Source organism: Hippocampus zosterae, chromosome 21, assembly GCF_025434085.1.
Source record: "Hippocampus zosterae strain Florida chromosome 21, ASM2543408v3, whole genome shotgun sequence".
NCBI lineage: Eukaryota > Metazoa > Chordata > Actinopteri > Syngnathiformes > Syngnathidae > Hippocampus > Hippocampus zosterae.
The window spans coordinates 10,356,895-10,375,020 of NC_067471.1; the positions used below are offsets into that span (position 1 = coordinate 10,356,895).

The 18,126-nt window shown below is 49.6% G+C and overlaps 1 protein-coding gene across 2 annotated transcripts in view; it reads left to right on the forward strand.

The window, feature by feature from the left end:
- Window positions 1-17,327: 17,327 nt before the first annotated feature.
- Window positions 17,328-18,126, forward strand: part of LOC127594022 (chemokine-like protein TAFA-5) — a 71,169-nt gene continuing 70,370 nt past the window's right edge. Inside the window, exon 1 of one of the 2 annotated variants that reach the window (XM_052055878.1) lies at window positions 17,328-18,037. In XM_052055878.1, the coding sequence (XP_051911838.1) occupies window positions 17,926-18,037 (112 nt within the window). In that variant the 5' untranslated portion in view covers window positions 17,328-17,925. The remainder of the gene's footprint in view (window positions 18,038-18,126) is intronic. The other variant, XM_052055877.1, reaches the window with a different exon arrangement.

Sequence of the window (18,126 nt, forward strand, 5' to 3'; positions counted from 1 at the left end):
TTTGGGCCCGCTGGGTCCAAGATGTCATTCATCACTCATTACTGCCTTTGATTTTAACCCGACGAGAAGGCGGCCGCCAGGAAACGGCGCAGCCGTTGACCGTAACGCCCCCCCCCCACCCCCCTGCAAATTTGACTTCTCGCTTTGGCTCGCCATACCTAATTTAGCCACATAGCCCGCGCGCGGAAAATGTACAGCTTTCGAGTTGAACCGTAATTTCATTTCAATATTTTACCACAAGCGGACCCGAACTCCGTCGCGACCACCATTTTGGATCTGGCTCTCGGATCGCCTTCAACGAGATTGCATCGATTGCAGCGAGTAACAAAATAAACCGAAGACGCCGCGGCCTCCCGCGCCCACGGAACCGATCGATAGGCGCCGACCGACGCCCGCACGCCGATAAAAGAAGCCGAGCCATTTTGCCAAATCACCGCTTGAGCCGCTGCGATGGGCTTCTTTAGCTAGCAGAGGACAGATCGCGCGCAGGCGTGCGAATCCCTCGCCGTCCGTGTGCCGAGAAGAGGCTGGATTGGCTACTTTCGCTTAGGGCCACAATGCGAGATACACACACAAACACACACACACACATCTGGCTGCCTGTCGGCCATGTCAGCGCTCTGGCTGCCTCTTTCAGTAAATAACGCCATTCATTATCCGCAAGAAGAACCTCGGCGGGATTGAAGAGCGTTTCACCAAACAACACCGGAAGCGCTCCAACATCATTACGCTTCATGTTCAGGGAGCACAGAGTCAGTCGACGGGTTGAGCAGCACAGCCGCCATAACGAGACCGCAGGAAGAATCCCAAAAGGGGATTTGTTTGGCGTTTTGTAAAATACACGGACGGCCATTGCGAACTCCGAAATTCAAAGCTTACCGCTTTTCATACGATAGCATGTCAAGGTTGAAAGCGACGTTCCTCGTGACGCACGGTTGCTCAGGCGCCCGCAGCCAAAAGTGTCGGCCGGCGTTCCGTTCGGGCTAGCCGGTGTCAGCGCGCGTGGCGGCCACCCAGGACCTAGCCTGATTCTTTCACCTCGACGCTTCACATTCGACTTTACGTTTGCTGAACGATGAGCCCCGCGCGCTCCAGCGGGTTTCCGTCAAGACGCTCTGAAGGTCGTCCGTCTTCGTTTTCTCTTTCCGCGGCGCCGTTTTTTTCATATTAGGGATGAGCTTTCGAATTAGCTTGGACAACTCGCTTAAAAAAAATAATGTAGTTAACAGAGCTATCGCTGAGAATCTAGAAGGGGAAAAGCTCTGTCGGTGTCCTAGTTTATTTTATTTTATTATTTTATTTTATTTTTTATTTTTTCATTTTTGTACAAAATGTGTTCTGAATGCAGCCTTTGTTTTGACCCAGTTTTCAACCGACATCAAGTTCCAAACAACAAAACTATTCCAATATACGAGATGTTAGAGATGCTAACGAATGCATCGCTATGGTGATGTTGACAATGTGACCTTTTCCCTTAAAAAAAAAATAAAATAAATTAAATAAATCAAGCAAATAAACAAACACAATTTCCCTCTATTTTCAAACCAAATAGCGAGGCACAGATAAATATTAATGGGATCAAGCTACACGGGGGGGTTTTCACCGGGGACCCCCGATGAATTTTTCATCCACGGCAAAACGGCAGCCGCGCTTTTGGGATTTGCTCAGGCATCCGAGTGAACCGAATGTCGGGAGCGGGATGATGTCGCGTTGATATGCTAGAACCGGAGGGATGACATTGCGGAGGACTGACTACAAACAACTGCGGGAAAGGGGGGGGGGGCACGCAAGGCAGGTTCAAGGTGAAGGGGAATAAAGCGAAATGTGAAAGCGAGGCAATGCCGGCACGATTTTGGTGAGTTGTAAATTAAATAAAGCCGTTAGTCAATTAATGGCTCGCTCCAAAATTTGCATTCGGAAAATTGCAACGCGGCGGATCTCATTAGATGAAAACAAAAGACGATTAGCGGAAACAGAAATGGCAAAAATGACCCCCCTTTTGCTCCGCCACAACAAAACAAACCACTTATTGAGCCAGTTTCTCCTTAATAATGCCACTTGCACTAATAACGGAGGCCGAAAACTGCTCATGAATACAACAACGACAAAAAAAAAAAAAATTTTTTAATTAAATTAAAAAAAAAAAAATTCAGGCGACTACAACCACGGTTACATCCTTCTGTAAAAATCGCATTTGATTCCAAATGGATTTGATTTGAATTCAATGACATTTGTATTGCACAACAAATATGGCCGACGGTCGGCGTGCGTCTACTTTCAAGTCGAAACTTTCGTTCCCTTTTCCAAAAAATAGTTTGTGCCATACGGCGGGCGCGTGAAGCAACAGCCGCCGCATTTAATGCGACGAGCCGCTCTGAACAAATGAGCTCCGCCGCTACCGTTGCGTGAAGCTTTGCCGGCAAACTCCCCGGGTGTTGCGCAAACTTTCCCCTAAACAGATAGCGAAGAAAGCGAGTGGGGGGGGGGATTCGATGCCGTTTGCTGGGCCCATAAAGGCGGCGATTAGAGCCGCTCCTCGGGAGGAGCTTCCCGCCCAACAATCTGTTACATCACGGCGCCGCAATTAGACAACGCACGCTGTTGATTTTTTTTTATTTTCACTCTGACCCTGTGCGGCGACCAATAAGGACGATTGCCCATCTACAAGCGACCGATCAATACGCCGATCAAGTACAAAAACACAAATGATTAACACTTTCCAGGGCTGCACAAATGCACGACAATTAAAATAGAATGACATCCAAGCACAGCTATGTCCCCGTTTCCTCATCAAAATTTGTTTTTTTTCTCCCCTCCGTTACTTCCATTGAAAGGGGGGCCGCGCTCATGTTTTAAATGAAGCTCATATTGCCACTTTTTTTTTTTTTTTTTTTAATCAGAGCCACAGCGGATGCTCAATCAAGTCGCATTACTCGTGATGGATTCGCAGGATGGTCAAGCCATCCGTCGAGTCAATTAGACCACCTCGCTGTCGCCCGCAGATTTCGCAATGAGATGCGAGGACGGGGGGGCCCCGACTTTGTTCATCATGAAAGCCTCTCATGCGACCGTCTTGGAATTTATTCAATTGGAAACGTGATCAGGTGCTCAAATGGAACTGACGACCAAAACAATGGAATTGGATGTTAATTACAGCCCGCGGCATTTGATTGATAGCTAACGATTGATCAAATTCTCAATTTCCCACCAAATGAAGCGTTTCAAACCCCCCCCCCCCCAAAAAAAAAGGCACAAATGACACCTCGCACAAGAGTGCTTGGCGAGCCAAAGAGAAAAGATGGCTTGATGCTAAGCTAGCTACGTTGCCTTTTGATGACCTTTGATGGGATAGTTGCCCCCACAAACATGGCTGCCACTTATGCACATGCCTCGCCTTTGATCGGGGAAAGTTGCCCTTGCCAACATGGCCACCGCACAGGCATACTTTTTAACTTGCTAGCACGTCTGTTGTTGCCACGTTTTTTTTTTGAGAGGGGTATGGGGGTGGGGGGGGGTTCTAGGTCCATTAAATGATCCGCTATAAAGTTTTGTTTTTTTTTTGCTTTCGGAGTATCTTGCAGTGGTAATAAATTCATTTTTGACATTTTATATTTGGGGCTTACACCGGGTCCAAATCGGCTCACGCGTACTCTGCGGTGTCGCTTTTCAAAGCCCGAAACGTTTGAAATACTACTGGCCAACCTTTGCCTGTCGATATCTCTCCCACAACCCTTTTCTCCTCTGGCAGCCCCCAAGACCATATTTCTGCCGTCAGTTCACATCCAGGGCGGGGTAGGGGGGGAGCCAGCTGGCCTCCGTCTTGGTCCCCAGACAGAGCGCCATCGGGCTCTCCATACTCGGGGAAAAATAAAGTGACATTTGAAGCCAGAAGAATTGCACTTGTCTCGCCGTGCCAAATAGCAAGGAGCCATTAAGCTCTTGATGCATGGCGGAGCAACAAAAGAGCATGAAACGGGGGCGGGGGAGTCTTTCTGTTTTATTTCGATAATTGAAGGGGGAAATAAAAAATGAAGGCAAAACAGTCTGTACACTGTACAGTACAAAATCCACCCTAAGATGATTTCACAGCTCGACTTCTATGCACGGCGGGCTCCAAAGCGTTCGGCTCTTGAGGTTTGCCGACGTGACATAATTTGATATTTTGCTTGGGCTTCATTTTGTTCATATTTTTCTCGGCTAGAGGACGGACTCACACCGATCACAAAACGAGTTAACCGAGGTGGAAATTGTCGCAAAGCCACGGGCACGATAAAAGCTATTGTGTGAAATTTGCCGATATCAGGTGACGTGCCCCCCCCCTAAAAAAGAAACCGTCCTTTGAAGTGGTCCGAAAGTCTCGAGGAATTTGTGCTCGTCGAAAGGATCAAACTGGAGCTGGCAAAAGGCCGCAGAAATTGTACTCAAGGAAATGGGGTGCCATTTGGAAGCCCCCCCCCCACCCCTGATTTTTGGGCGGTTGGGGGTCCACTTAAAAATGCCACAGCGGATTAATTCACCTGCTGCCAAGGTGCCGGCGCACCTTTTGGATCGACTGCCCCACAGCTGTGCTCGCCGCCTTTGATGTGCGAGACAGCAATCGACGGACGCGTGTGAAGTTCGAGGGGGCCACGGGGGAGAACCTGGCAAGAAAGTCCAGATTGAGGGGGGGGGGCGTGGGTGTGATTGACAGCACCTTTTTTTTTACATTTGATCAGCCGCGGGAGAGAGCGGATGGGACGGGCGAGCGCATGGGCATGCGCGCACCTGCGCGCGTGTAGCTAGGAGACCGTCCCCATGGAGACCCCCCCCCCCCCCCGGCGCCAAGGAGGGAGTCGGGAGAGCTCCGGAAGTAGTGCGGGATGCCTGAAACTCAACCGCATTGATTTTTTTTTTTTTTTTTGTCATTTGAGGCAGAATTCTTCACAGTCGCAGAGACGAAACGCTAGCTCGTTAGCACGGAAGCTAACCGCAGACGTTAGCACGGAAGCTAACTGCGAAAAGTCGCTACGCAGCTGGAACCCACGACCAGAGACCAACCAGTCGCGGGAAAGCGTTTGACAAAGCCGATTCGCAGTCAACAGCCGAACACGACGCTCGTCAGTCAAACAAAGGCGGCTGCTATCCCACGATACTGGCTATCAGCCGCGCTGCTTTTGTTGTTTTAATTGTGCGTCACGCCAAATGAACTTCTAATCTTGCACATTTTCAAAGAAAGCAAAGGAGGACAAAGATAGACGCTCGTCTCGCCACCCACGCGCCGCGCCGCAAACAGCTCGGCTTTGTCACAGCCAATCAGCCTGACAACACTCCAGTCGGAGTTGGTCTTGGAAGATTTAGCGTCAGACTTTTTGATTTCATAACTTTGTGCGTTCAATCACCCACTCTAAGGAAAATCTTGTACTCTGACTCTCTCTGACGTTACTTCCTAGCTGCCGCCTTTAACGCACACCTCCTCCGCCGAATCTTTTCAAAGGATTTCATCCAAGGTTACCCTGACCCGTCATTTCTCAAAGGCCTCTGCAATTTCCCGCTCACAATCGCTGGAGCGGCGAAATGGTTGTGAGCGATGTGACGCCTCCAAAATAAGCTTTGGCGGAATAGTTCTGACGCTCGGAGCGATTCGGGAGGGCCGGTGGGCAACGAATGACGCATGACAAGGACGACGCAATGTGCGCCAACGCGGCGTCCAAGTGAACGCCAAATCCAAAAGTGATGGCAAATCCCGTTCTTCCGAACACGGCAAACTCGGGACTCGTCTGACCCAAGTGGACGCTAAGTGAGTTTGTGAGAGCTCGTCTCTTTACCGGCGGCCATCTTGACCGCTGTCCCACCGCCCCGCACTTGGTATCTGGGGACGCCATGATGGTTTCACAAAACATGAAGTAAAAAAAAATATACAAAACAAAAAAATATACAAGGCCTATCACGACTTTTCATCTCATTGTAGGAGGAGGAAAACGGCGGGTTAAAAGAGAGCGAAATAGCTAACCCAGCGCTAGGTCCAAAAGGGTTTACCAAATTATTTGTACCCATCACATTGGGTGAAAGATTTTCTTGAAATAATAATTGCCTATTAAATCACAATCGCCATATTGAGGTGAAAAAAAAACAAACAACAGGCAATTACTGTTTTTCAAAATTGATTGGCCCAATTAACAAGCGTCGGTACTCAATCTGGTTAGCTCATGAGCCACAAATATGAGTCAATACCGCCAACGACGACCGTTTATAAGCACGTCTCGCCACGCTGCAGTGAAAACAGAAAAAAAAAAAATTAAAATCAATTTCATCATTTCAGCACAAAACATGAACAAGTGCGAAGGCCACTTTGGCGGCTTTACCAAAAAGAATAGCGAGTGAAACGAATAAGTCTCACAAATGAAAAGCCCAAATCAAAAAATCAAAAATAAAGGCTGAAAAGCAAATCGGTCCTTTTTAATAGCGCCGGCGGGCTCGTAAATGATGTGTTGCGATCGCTGACTGATTGCTCATTTCCATCGCCGGCGACTTTATGAGGCTTGATGGGCGAACATGTAAAATGCATGAAGGTACGTGACACGACGACGACGGCGGCGGCGTCGCCGCAAACGGCTAATTTAACAGCCTGTGAATTCCGCCGTTGGTTTATGCTTCCCTTAATGAGCGCCGCGTAGCCAGGCGTCAGGTACGTTCCAACCTCCCGTCATTAGCGCAGAATAGTCCAATTTATTGTGCCTGGGATGTCATATTCGGGGAGGCTAAAATTTGACGTTTGGCTCAAGTAACGGCGGTGGGCGGAGCTTCAACCTGTGAACTCGTTGTGCGTTTCATGAAACATTCGGCTCGCTACATTATCCGGCTTCATGAAACATTCACAAATTAGGGCTCATGCTGTCAAATATATTTTTTTAAATATGATTACGTAATGTTAGCCGCAAGTTGCCGAAAGTTTTGCTCGAGTTTCTCAATCGCGTTTATTTCTGATTAGCGGAACGGCGCCGTGTCAAAGCGCTTTGCCGACACGTTTCGCGAGCCTTCACGCCGACGCCTGAACATGCCGCGGCACGCAAACACAGTCCCGCGCATCCAAATATGCCTTTCAGATCCTGATAAACAAGATACGGGCGGGCAAGCTTTGACCCTCACCGAGTTAATCCACTCAATACGGCACACACACACACACACACACACACACACGGGCTTTATTGTTTATTCGGGTTGCATTCAGCCAATCTGATGCCGCACGGGAACAGACAAAGACGGTAACGACGTTACTTTTGTAAGCTAACTGTGGCTATACTTTGTCCGAGGGATTTGAATGAACCGCCAGAGGACAAAAGTACGGAGACGAGCAGGCGGCGATTGATCCCGGAGAGAACGCGAGCGGCGATTGCACCCGACACCTCGGCGAATGCTCTCGATTGTATCGCCACATCCGCGCTCCGCCGTGTGACATTTGCACCCCGCCATTCACGTCGCGAGGGAACTTCCTCTACTTTGTAGATGCCGGTTTCTCTGACCCGGAGAAGAGTCTCCAATTAAGGGAGACATTTCACAAAAATGTCACAAACGACATTACAGGACGTAGCGGGTACGCGGGAACAGGCTTTTCGACAAATTTGTACAAGCAATCGCTTGGATATGCCATTCGCCGTCGGACATGAGAATAACGTGGGAGGCAAATTTAAGATGAGTTCCGCTAAGTCCTGTGCGGCACAATTTAACGGTTTCTTGGCGAACGCCGCGCGCCTTATAATGCGGTGCGCCCTATACTGCAGAAATTGTTTTCTTTTTACGCAACGGTCTGAAAATTGGCTGTCGCTGAATTTGACATGATGTTCCGCCACTGTTAAAAAGATGTCGCTTCACACGGCAGCTAGCGCCGGCGCCGGCGGAGGAGAGTCGGTCTTTACTCATGCGCGCAGATTAAGGATGGATACGGCAAAGAGCAGTTGTGCTGCTAAATGTTTCATGCAGCACGACTTCGGAATGCCGTCTCCATTCCTGGAAGGCCACTGGACACAAAGGCGCCCGAATCGTACGACGGCGGCGCAACTAATCCTCGTACAAACACAAACGCACGCCATTAGCGGAAGTCCACTCATGCATATCGCGGGAAGCTGCTGATCTTCCAGTGTAATCCATCGGCAACAGCGGCTTTGCGGGTGTCATCAAAGCCCCGTTTCAAAGCATCTGCTCCTCTTTTGCGTTTATTCTGGGCATCAAAACCCCATTTAGCCATGTTCTGAGGCTCTTTAATTCAAATCAATAACAAATAAATCTCTCAGAGTGTCCCCAACCCCCTAAGGGCTTTGAGTGAGGAGATGGTGAGGAAGACGCAGGAATTACATTAAATTAAGCCCCAGCCACTTCACAGTATTAAACCGAAGTCACAAATGAGAGAATCCATTCCAGTGTTTACGACCGGGATGGCTCTGCTGGAAGGGATTCGCGTTGGTGATCAACGACACTGGTGTCAAGATTGGAATTTGGCACGGTTGCCAGATAATATCAACGTTGACACAAACCATCCCCCCAAATCCACCGTTGCCGCAGCGCAGGGCTGACGCAATATTTTTGCAACACCTTCCGCCGTGACACAAATACCGAGCTGAGCCGAACCGATGTCAATGTCAATCAAAAACACACACGCACGCACACAAAAAAACAGACACACACCCCCGAAAAAAAAAAAAAATCACGTCGGTGTCTAGTTGTTGGTTTTGTTCTCTCGCATAAGTCGTATTTTATGTCGCTGCCAAAGCTGTCAAAAAAATCACAACGCCGATGCCAATGGGGGCATCCAGACCAATTGGCCCTGCTGGGCAGTCTTTCAAGGCCACACAGCTGCATCCCAAATGGAGCCGATGCCAAACCTTTGACATTTTGGGTTTTTTTTTTTTTTTTTCACTACTCAAGCAAAGTCCTCATCAAACAGCAGAGAGCATGTCATAGAGCCAGGTGGCATCCCTAGGTGAAGTCACCTTCGGCCATTCAATTGGGCACATGGAAAGAGGTTAAATTTGATGTCACTGAGTAGTGAGAGAAAGAGACGGTAGGGGTTGGGTGGGGGGGGGTGCTGTTTATGGAACGTGACCCCCCCCCCCCCCCTTTGATTCCAGTCAGGGAAACGAGGGCCGGCTGGAATGAATTCATTAAGAACGTTGCCAGCAGCTTGCGGTTGAAATTGTCTTTCTTTCAGTCGATTCCACAGTGCTGCGTTTCACAAGGGAAAGAAGGAGTCGCTAATGCAGACAGGTGGTGTGCGCTGGACCGCGTAGAAAAAAAAAAAAAAAAAAAAAAGGAGAGACACACGCATGGGGCCTGCCGTAAAAAAAAAAAAAAAAAAAGAACGCAGATGCGCGCTTGAATTACAGCAGGACTACATGTCGACGATGCAAACACGTGAAGCTGAAAATCGTCATGAAGAAAGACTCATGACGCTTTATTTTCGAAAAAAGTGAAATGGCAAGCTCGTCTCGCATTTAATGAGCTGGGGAAAGATGTTTTCTTGTCGGTTGCCATGGCGAGTGGCCCCTCACATTAAAACGAGCGCAATTCATTCCATTTCAACTCCACTTATTATTTTTTATTTTTTGCATCAAATGTGGAAAACCACCCACGACTTTTGTTGTTGTCGTTGATGCTATGGTGATAAGAGTTGCGTCAATTTGTTGCAATCGTCGCAAACAAGTCATATTAATCCGTGCTGGGGATGATCTCGGACACACACGCGTTTGAACTTTGCCTTCCGTGAAGAGTTTGATTTGACTCACGCGACCGGGCACTTTGCAAAGGGCAGGCATAACGACAGAGTGACATTTCATTTCATTTCAGTCATTCATTCCCGTCTGCCCCCCCCTCCCCGTGTAAACCAATAGCGACCGGCAGAGGGGGCGGCTGACAGAGCGGCCGTCTGCTAGCCACGCCGACCGTGCCCAGTGGCGGATTAATGCGGTTAGCATTGAATCCCGGGGTTTGGAATCTATCGCTTCGTCCGTGGCATGAATGCGTAAGGAGGTGGGAGTGGGGGGGGGGGGGGGTCTACATGTGATGCTTTTGTGTGGCATTATCTACCCGAGAGGAGTCTTACGCTAACCCCGTTTCATGACATCTGCGGAAGCTTAACGCGTGTTGTGCGCGCAAGGGCTGCTTGGGTTCCCGACGCGTTACAGGCGCCCCTGGAGTCCGCTCTAATTTTATTTTCTTCGCGGATCCGCGCACGTGTTTTGACCGCATGCTTCTCATCGAGCTCCCGATTGAATTGGACGCATGAGCGTTTGGGAAAAAAAAAAAAAGCTCAAACGAAGGTTGCTCCAGTGAACGGAGATCAAACGAAATTTAGGGTGCTTGTAAAACTAAAACTAAAACTAAAACTAAAACTATCGCGAAAAAGGTATTTTGTTTTTTCGGTCAAGCCGACGGCAACCACTCCCCACTTATCGGCGACCGCTCATCATCAAGCCAACGAAGCGCACACCTGGAGAAAAGAGCTTGCGCTATCCCGCCGCGTTAGCATTTCATCCGCCGCCATCTCTTACTTCCTTCTGACACGAGTGGCATCTCGCGAGCAAAAAGCCGGTGAGTAAATCTCCCGGGGCGATGCCTTGAGCCTTCATGTAAACCTGCTGTTGGCTGCTTCCCGATGAAAGCGCGCTCCCCCGAAGAAGGTTTATCAAGGAAATTCGATGCTTTGCACCTCTCAACCAATTGCGGAAAAAAAAGGAGACTACTGCTATGTCACGGAAATATTCGCTATATCAGAATGTAGTTCAGAGTGATGATTTTTGACACTTGTACTCAGATATTTTTGTTTACAGACATCTGCATCGTTTTCGAGCGGGAGAAAAGTCTGGTTGACAGCGTTTGGGAAATTTGGTAAACCCCCGCAACGCCTCGATAGATGTTCCGGCGATTTCTACGGCACGCCCCCGGCGCATCTGGCAACGTGGTGACTCGATTTTAGACTTGCTAAAAGCAGGTCTAAGTCGCGGCGCGGGTGGCGGAATGCGATTTTTGGCAGATTTGATCGAGGGCGCAGACGTGCGTGGTGGTATTTCATTGGTGAGTCTGAAGAATCGTTGCAGAAATAAATTGTTTTGGAACTACTTGGGATGGGGGGTGGGGGTGGGCATGACTCAGGATGGCTCTCTTTGACAGTATCTCATTGTAAGGCTTTGTCATGTTCAAAGTTCTCTTGGAATTTTCAAATCGAGAGCGCCAGTGTTTCTCACAGCATCTTGGTCGACTACCCGAAGCGGCCCGGGGGCAAGGAAATGAAAAATAACTGATCAAAGCTGCGCCACTTCACAAAAGACGCCGTTTACCAATCCGGATGTTTAAACGGCATCAATTTGATGGCGCCGCACCAACAAGCACGCTGGAAGGCGTGGGGGTACGTCAACAAACCGTCCCACCGCTGTGCCAAACGGATCTGAATTCAAGAGGGGGCGGGGGGACATTTCGGAGAAAACAAGATTAACCGCCGTGTTAATGTTAGCGGCTCAGCTGAGGCTTGAGATAATGATATTTGCGCTAAGAGCGTAGCGCACGCTGGCGCCGAGACACCGGCCCGTTCGACATCCTTGCATCCGGTTAACACGCTAGAAAGATCTTTGAGGGGCAAAATTGTCACGGCTGTTATCGTTAAATATTGATCGGAAAACAGTTGAATGTACAGCGTGCGCCAATTACACCGTAAATGTTAACATATAGAATAAGAGAGCGGAAATGAGCGAGGCCTCGATCGTCGCAGGCTTGCTATGAACAAGATTGGACTTGGACGGCGAAAGGGAAACGCACAGAACGCCTCGAGGAAAGAGTCGTCGTCGTCGTCGTCATACGGCGGCGAAGCGGCAGCGGAGTTTTCTATAACGATACACAACGCGGCGTCCGCTGTTTGGTAAATATTATGACTCGGTTGTCATGGTTCCGCTAATCACTGCAAAGTGAAATCAGCATTCCGCGCGTCATGTCGCGCCGGGCCGGCGGCACCGTCAACATGCCTCCTGTTATAGGCCATAGTCAATACCAGAAATTGCAGGGAGGGGGTTGGGGGAGGGACAAATATTGTGACGCAAACTTTGATCCCTAAAAATAGTGGACGCGAGCAACTTCGCGGGGGCAATTATTTTAAAGGCACTAATGTGGAGGATGACAGATGGCTCGACGGAGGCCATCTGTGTCCACGCGACGGAAGCATCCGTCATCGGAAGACGGTGGTCTGCAACGCCACTTATCAGTCATTTACCACCACGCCTCGCCGTGTCATCCCCGGACACTTGAACACTTATTCACCCCCCCCCCCCCCCACCCCCTTCTAATGACTCCCGCTCGACAGCCGGGCGGACAAACGACCCTCGCACGACCGCGACGACTCGGAGGTTAAACGCCGCCGGACCCGCCTCGCGCTCAGTCAGAAGACGAAGAACGACGGATGACGCGAAAAGTTGGCATGTGTAACCTTTCCGACAATCACATCGAGGTCAGATCATCGTTACCGTGGCAACCCATACAAGATGGAGATTAATGGCGGATCGGCCGGCCCCGGGACGCTTAGCTTTTCGAAACGGAAGCACGACACAAAAAAAAAAAAAATATTGTTTTTGGTTCATCTCATCAAGTGGTTGGAAGGAAGAAAAAAATCATTTGAATCCAGATGATGTTATGTAACCACTTGACAAAATAAAATAAAATTAGAGCACATTCACTCTAATTCTATGTCGTTAAAAAACGACATAGTATAGTAAGGCGTTTTTGAGCCGAAAAAAACGACATAGTATAGTAAGGCGTTTTTGAGCCGAAAAAAACGACATAGTATAGTAAGGCGTTTTTGAGCCGAAAAAAACGACATAGTATAGTAAGGCGTTTTTGGTGCGAAAAAAACGACATAGTATAGTAAGGCTTTTTTGGCCAGAAAAAACGACATAGTTTTCCCCCCAGTGTAGTTAATGAACTAACTCCGCCAGTCTAAAGTTGAGCAGCGGCATTGCAGAGGAAAGCGGCGGTCTGATCAGACAGCCCTCCCACCCCCCACCCCCCCCCCCCCCCCGCTTAAAAAAAATGGGCCCATTTAAAACTACATCTTTATGTGAATCGGTGATAATGCGCCGCATAAATTCCCGGCCGCAGTCATAAGGTCAGCGGGCTTACATTTGTGTGAGGATTGCGAACGGGTGGGGGGGGGCGCGGTGTGAACGTCGATAAAATGCAGATGGAACAAAATCATTCACAGCTTTGGCAAAAAAAATCTCTGCAATTACAAAAAGCGGCACCATGAACATCCTTTAATCTTCTCACTATTAGCACAAGTCTTCTTTGTCTAATCTGGTGTCAATCCATCTTTGCATACCCTTTTCTTTCCTTCCCCCCCCCCCCCCCAAAGCACTAATTTAGTCCTTTTATTGCTCTTGATTGTCAGCAATGGTACACTTGCAAGCCATCGGACGCAGCAAGCGTGTTGCTTTGAGCTAATCGCAGGTATAATTAGTCTAACGGCTTGTGCTGCCATTCTAGTCACTTTGCCGTGAGCCATTTAGGCCCCGAAGCCCCCCCCCCCCAAAAAACAGGACCCTGGCTTGGCTAAACGAAACAACTCTGTAATTAGTCCTATTAATTGTTTCTGCCGTGCCCTTGGTACGATAAGCCAAGATGGCTCCCTGTACCGATGGTTTATTTGGGAGATTAGAAAGAGGCTACTATGCCAACAGCAGTAGTTGTTTTTTTTTTTGGGGGGGGGGGGGTTCAAATCTTTGTAGAATCCGTCCTCTCAGAGGCTTTGTTTGCAGGTTGGCATTTGTCATCAAAATGCACCCGCAAAAAGCTTTTGAGCCTGGCCAGTAAAAGCAATTTGGGGGGGCGGACGATGGCACCAAGCAAGAAAAGCGACCGTGAAAACGTTAGGAGGAGATTAAGCCGCCTCGTCGAATTCTCCGGCTAATCAAGGCGCGCCACGAGATGGGCATGGTCGGGATTTGCAACTATTCGGGGACAGTCAACAACAAAAACAAAGTCACCACGCGCTTTACAAGCGACGCCATATTGCAAGAAAGAGAAACGCATGCATTAAATTGATAAAAGAGCCCCTCACCCGGTTGTGTGCTTCCATCAGAAAACTCTTTTCGGGTCATTCATGTTTTCACAGAGTCACACTAGCCAGGGAACAACGCCCACTGCTTCAGGACCTACTTCCTGTTTGCTTTTTTTAGGGGGTGGAGTCAGAATATGACTGGCAAATTGAAAGCAACAGGAAAAGACACACACACACACACACACACACACACATTCACGTCGTGATATTGATTAGAGGACCGCTTCGTGCTCATCTGCTATTTCCAGGCACTCGGGGCGCATCTCCCCCGAAAGCTCACATGGACGCATTGGGGGATTTCCACACAAACATATGAATTAGCATGCAAATGAGTTTGGGAGTCGTTGACTTAAAGCGCTCGCTATTCTTCATTTCAGACCCCGCCGAGGCAATTAATGGGTCCTTGTTCACAAGAAAGAGAATTGCCTGCAGATAACTGTCAGAGGAAAAAAAAGACGCCCCACCCGCCTCCCCCCACCACCTACCATCCTCGCCGCCCCGCAACCCCTGCGAAACGTGGCACCGAAAGCGCACGTTAGCCATCGTAACGGCACAATAAAACCTCTTTTATCAGTCGCGGATAGAGCGACAGAAGCGACAAAGCTGCACGAAATAATTTCCGACGTGATTTGTGAGCACTCCAACGTTCATTTACACTTTCCCTACAACCCGTGCAAATAAATGGGCTACCTGCCGTGCTCAGCTGCGACGGATGCCCGCGGCGGCGGCGGCGGAGCCGCGTTCGCGCGTCGTGAGCGCGACAAACGTACAATGTCAAATCGCGAGCAGGAAGCAGCGGGAGGCAAAAGGAGGCCTGCGTCTTGAAATCTGAGGTAACCTGTCGCTATGGTGATTAACCAATATGGGACGCGATTCAATATCTTGCATCGTAGGGGTGAGAGGCGGGTGCACGTTACTGCACGTTGTCGGCTCAAATAGAGGAAATGCAAAAGGAACACTGAATAGTGGATTTAAAAAAAAATAGCAATCTTGGTACTCTTTTGACTATAAAGACAAATGAATAGAAAAGCCCAGGATGATGATGTCACCCCTCGGTACCCCCCAGGTGGGCTTTGTCATCTTTTATTGAGCAAGTCCTCATCACTTCATAAAGTAACGTAGCCTCGCTGCATTTATTTGGCCCCGTGGCAGCGCGCCAAGCCACGCGGGCGAATACAAGCAAAGGCACCTGTTCTCCATTTGTAAACGACAGGCGAGGAGACCAGCGGGGGGGGGGGGGGGGGGGGTGGGGTGGGGGGTGGGGGGCTAAACAGGTGGGCCGCTCTGCTCCCGCACGCCTGTTTACCTGGGATCAACATTTAGCCCTGCCGCTGGAAGAAATATGGCCCTTTGGCTCCGCCGCGCTAATTTCGAAAGCGATGACATTATTTGCTCGGCGCCAGTTTCCAACGTCTGCAATCTTAAAATAGCTTTTTGTGTCTGCGATTTGGAGTCTTTTAAAAAAAATTTTTCTTAATCCGGTGAGGGTAAAATAACGGCCGCAATCGGTGCCACCGTGTGGCTTTATATCACTGAAATCACCGAGAGTGGTTTGTGTTCAAAGCGCTCCCACAGTTGGGAGCGGGCAAAGCCGAAGAAGAAGACGGCGACGCTCGCGTCTGGCCGGATCAAAGTCGAGCGGCGGAGACGGAAAAGGTCACGTCTGAGAAGCTTGGCGGGCGGAGAAGATGAGTCCCGCCGCGAGAGGGCGAAGCGCCATGCCGGCTTTTATATTTTAGATTTGTAGAGGTGAAGGGGAGATGGTGTGCCATTTTCCGAAGCCCCCCCCACCCCCCCTGACAAAAGTATCCCAATTCTCGTTCTCTCTATGTTCTTTCTCAGGTGCGCTCGTTTTGACTCCCCTCTCATATTGGCCAGATTGCTTCACTCAGGACGACATGATGCATCGTGGAGTGATTAAAACTGGAATTCAACTGGCAGAGAGACAGCTCGCGGAGTCCAAAAAAAAAAAAAAAAAAAAAAAAAGGGGGAGGGTGAAATCAAACAATCAATCAGGCGGTTGTGCAGAACAAACTCGGGTAATCGGGCGCCGGTCCAAATCCCCACGACAAAAAGCTCGAATAGTGACAATCTGGCAAGGGACGAAGGAAGTGGCAGGTAAACAAGTCACAAGATGCGATTTTTAATTTTTTTTTTTTTTAAACGAGGAGAGTCCACGAGAGTTTCTCCAATGAGTCCTCGCGGAGGATTTGAAAGTAGTCAAACGGAGCAATTAGACGCAGATTTAGCGGATTACAAGGAAAGGCATATACAGCAATTAACCATTTTATGAGTGCGCTTTTATCGTCTGCTTTAAAAGACGCCCAATTTGGAGCTCATTACCGCCGGCGGGGGCTAAACGGGATAACTTGAGGATGTCCGTTAATTCATCGTTCATTCGATTACAAACGCTGCCCAAGTTCGAGCGCTATTTCGACACAACGGGCATTCAGTCCGAGACAATTCTGGACCAAGTCTGAAAAGACGTTTAAAAACGTCATTGGGAGTGAATGAGTTAAATATCGGGCGGCCCGGTAGGCCAGTGGTTAGCACGTCGGCTTCACAGTGCAGAGGTACCGGGTTCGATTCCAGCTCCCTGTGTGGAGTTTGCATGTTCTCCCCGGGCCTGCGTGGGTTTTCTCCGGGTGCTCCGGTTTCCTCCCACATTCCAAAAACATGCGTGACAGGCTGATTGAACACTCTAAATTGTCCCTAGTTGTGAGTGTGAGTGTGAATGGTTGTTCGTTTCTGTGTGCCCTGCGATTGGCTGGCAACCGATTCAGGGTGTCCCCCGCCTACTGCCCGAAGACAGCTGGGATTGGCTCCAGCACCCCCCCGCGACCCTAGTGAGGATCAAGCGGCTCGGAAGATGAATGAATGAATGAATGAGTTAAATATCGCTGATTCCCGAGGCTCCGAAAATGGGTGGCGCAGTTGTTCCTAATGGAGTGCATCCCTTCCCCCCCCACCCCCCCCGCACGTGCGCATGCACCTGGAGGAGACGTCGCCTTGCACCAATCATCCGCCGTCAACTCCAAAAGTCCAAACCTGCAACGTGTGCGACGCATGACGTGAGCCGTCAAACCCCGTCGATGCTGTGATGTCAAACGCGTACACCCCCCTCCCTGGCCCCCCCCAGTCCCCTTTTTACATTCTCACGGGGCTCATTGCATGACGCAATATTGATTATCTGATGCGAAGGGGTGCGCACTTCGCCCACCTCTCTCTCTCTCTCTCTCTCTCTCTCTCTCTCTCTCGTCTCCTGCATTCAGCGTCTTCTTCCAGCATGCACGCCGTGGTCTACTTTCAGCCCGGCTCGCTCGTGTCGCATGCTTAATCACAGAACTGCGTCGGACCTCGCTGTTATTTTGGAGTGGCTTTGGTTGCGAGGGGGAGAGGAAAGAAAAACAAAAAAAAAAAAGAAAATCACCAGGCAACACAGGTGGAAGGATCTTTTTTACGATGCTGCGGTAGAGATGATTGAACACTTGGAGCACGCACTTAGCGCAATCAGTCACCGGCGCGTCCTCCTCGTCGGAAATTGAGATGCGGTGCACTTTTTAGGGGTCGACAACTAAGGGAATGGTTTTTTTCTTTTTTTTTTTTTTTGGTTCCCTGAAGAGCCCAGAGGATGTAATGTTTTCTTTTGCGTACCGCTAATCGGACTACAAATCCTCCCCCCACTTGCTCCGGCCGGTCTTTTTCTATTCTTAAGAGGAAATATCGTGGAGGAATGAGCTTGACAAGAGCGCCATTTGGATTGTGAGCTGTTTTCATTTTTTTCCAGAAGAAGCACCAACACCCCCCCGCTCCCCTCCCCTCCCGCCACACTGTCTTTATCGTCTGCGTGCGCTTTCATGGCATCGCCGAAGCGCTCGGCCAGACGCAACGACGCCGGTCGCTGGCCGAGGATGTCGTCAACTTTCTGGGCTTTTGTGCTTCTCACCGCGCTCTTGGTTCTCTACTGCGGTAAGTGCTGGTGTGCGCGCGCGCGTTGGCCCCCACGCCGGTGGTGCGCGGCGGAGGCGCGTGCAAAGCAGGAGTCCTCAAAGAACACG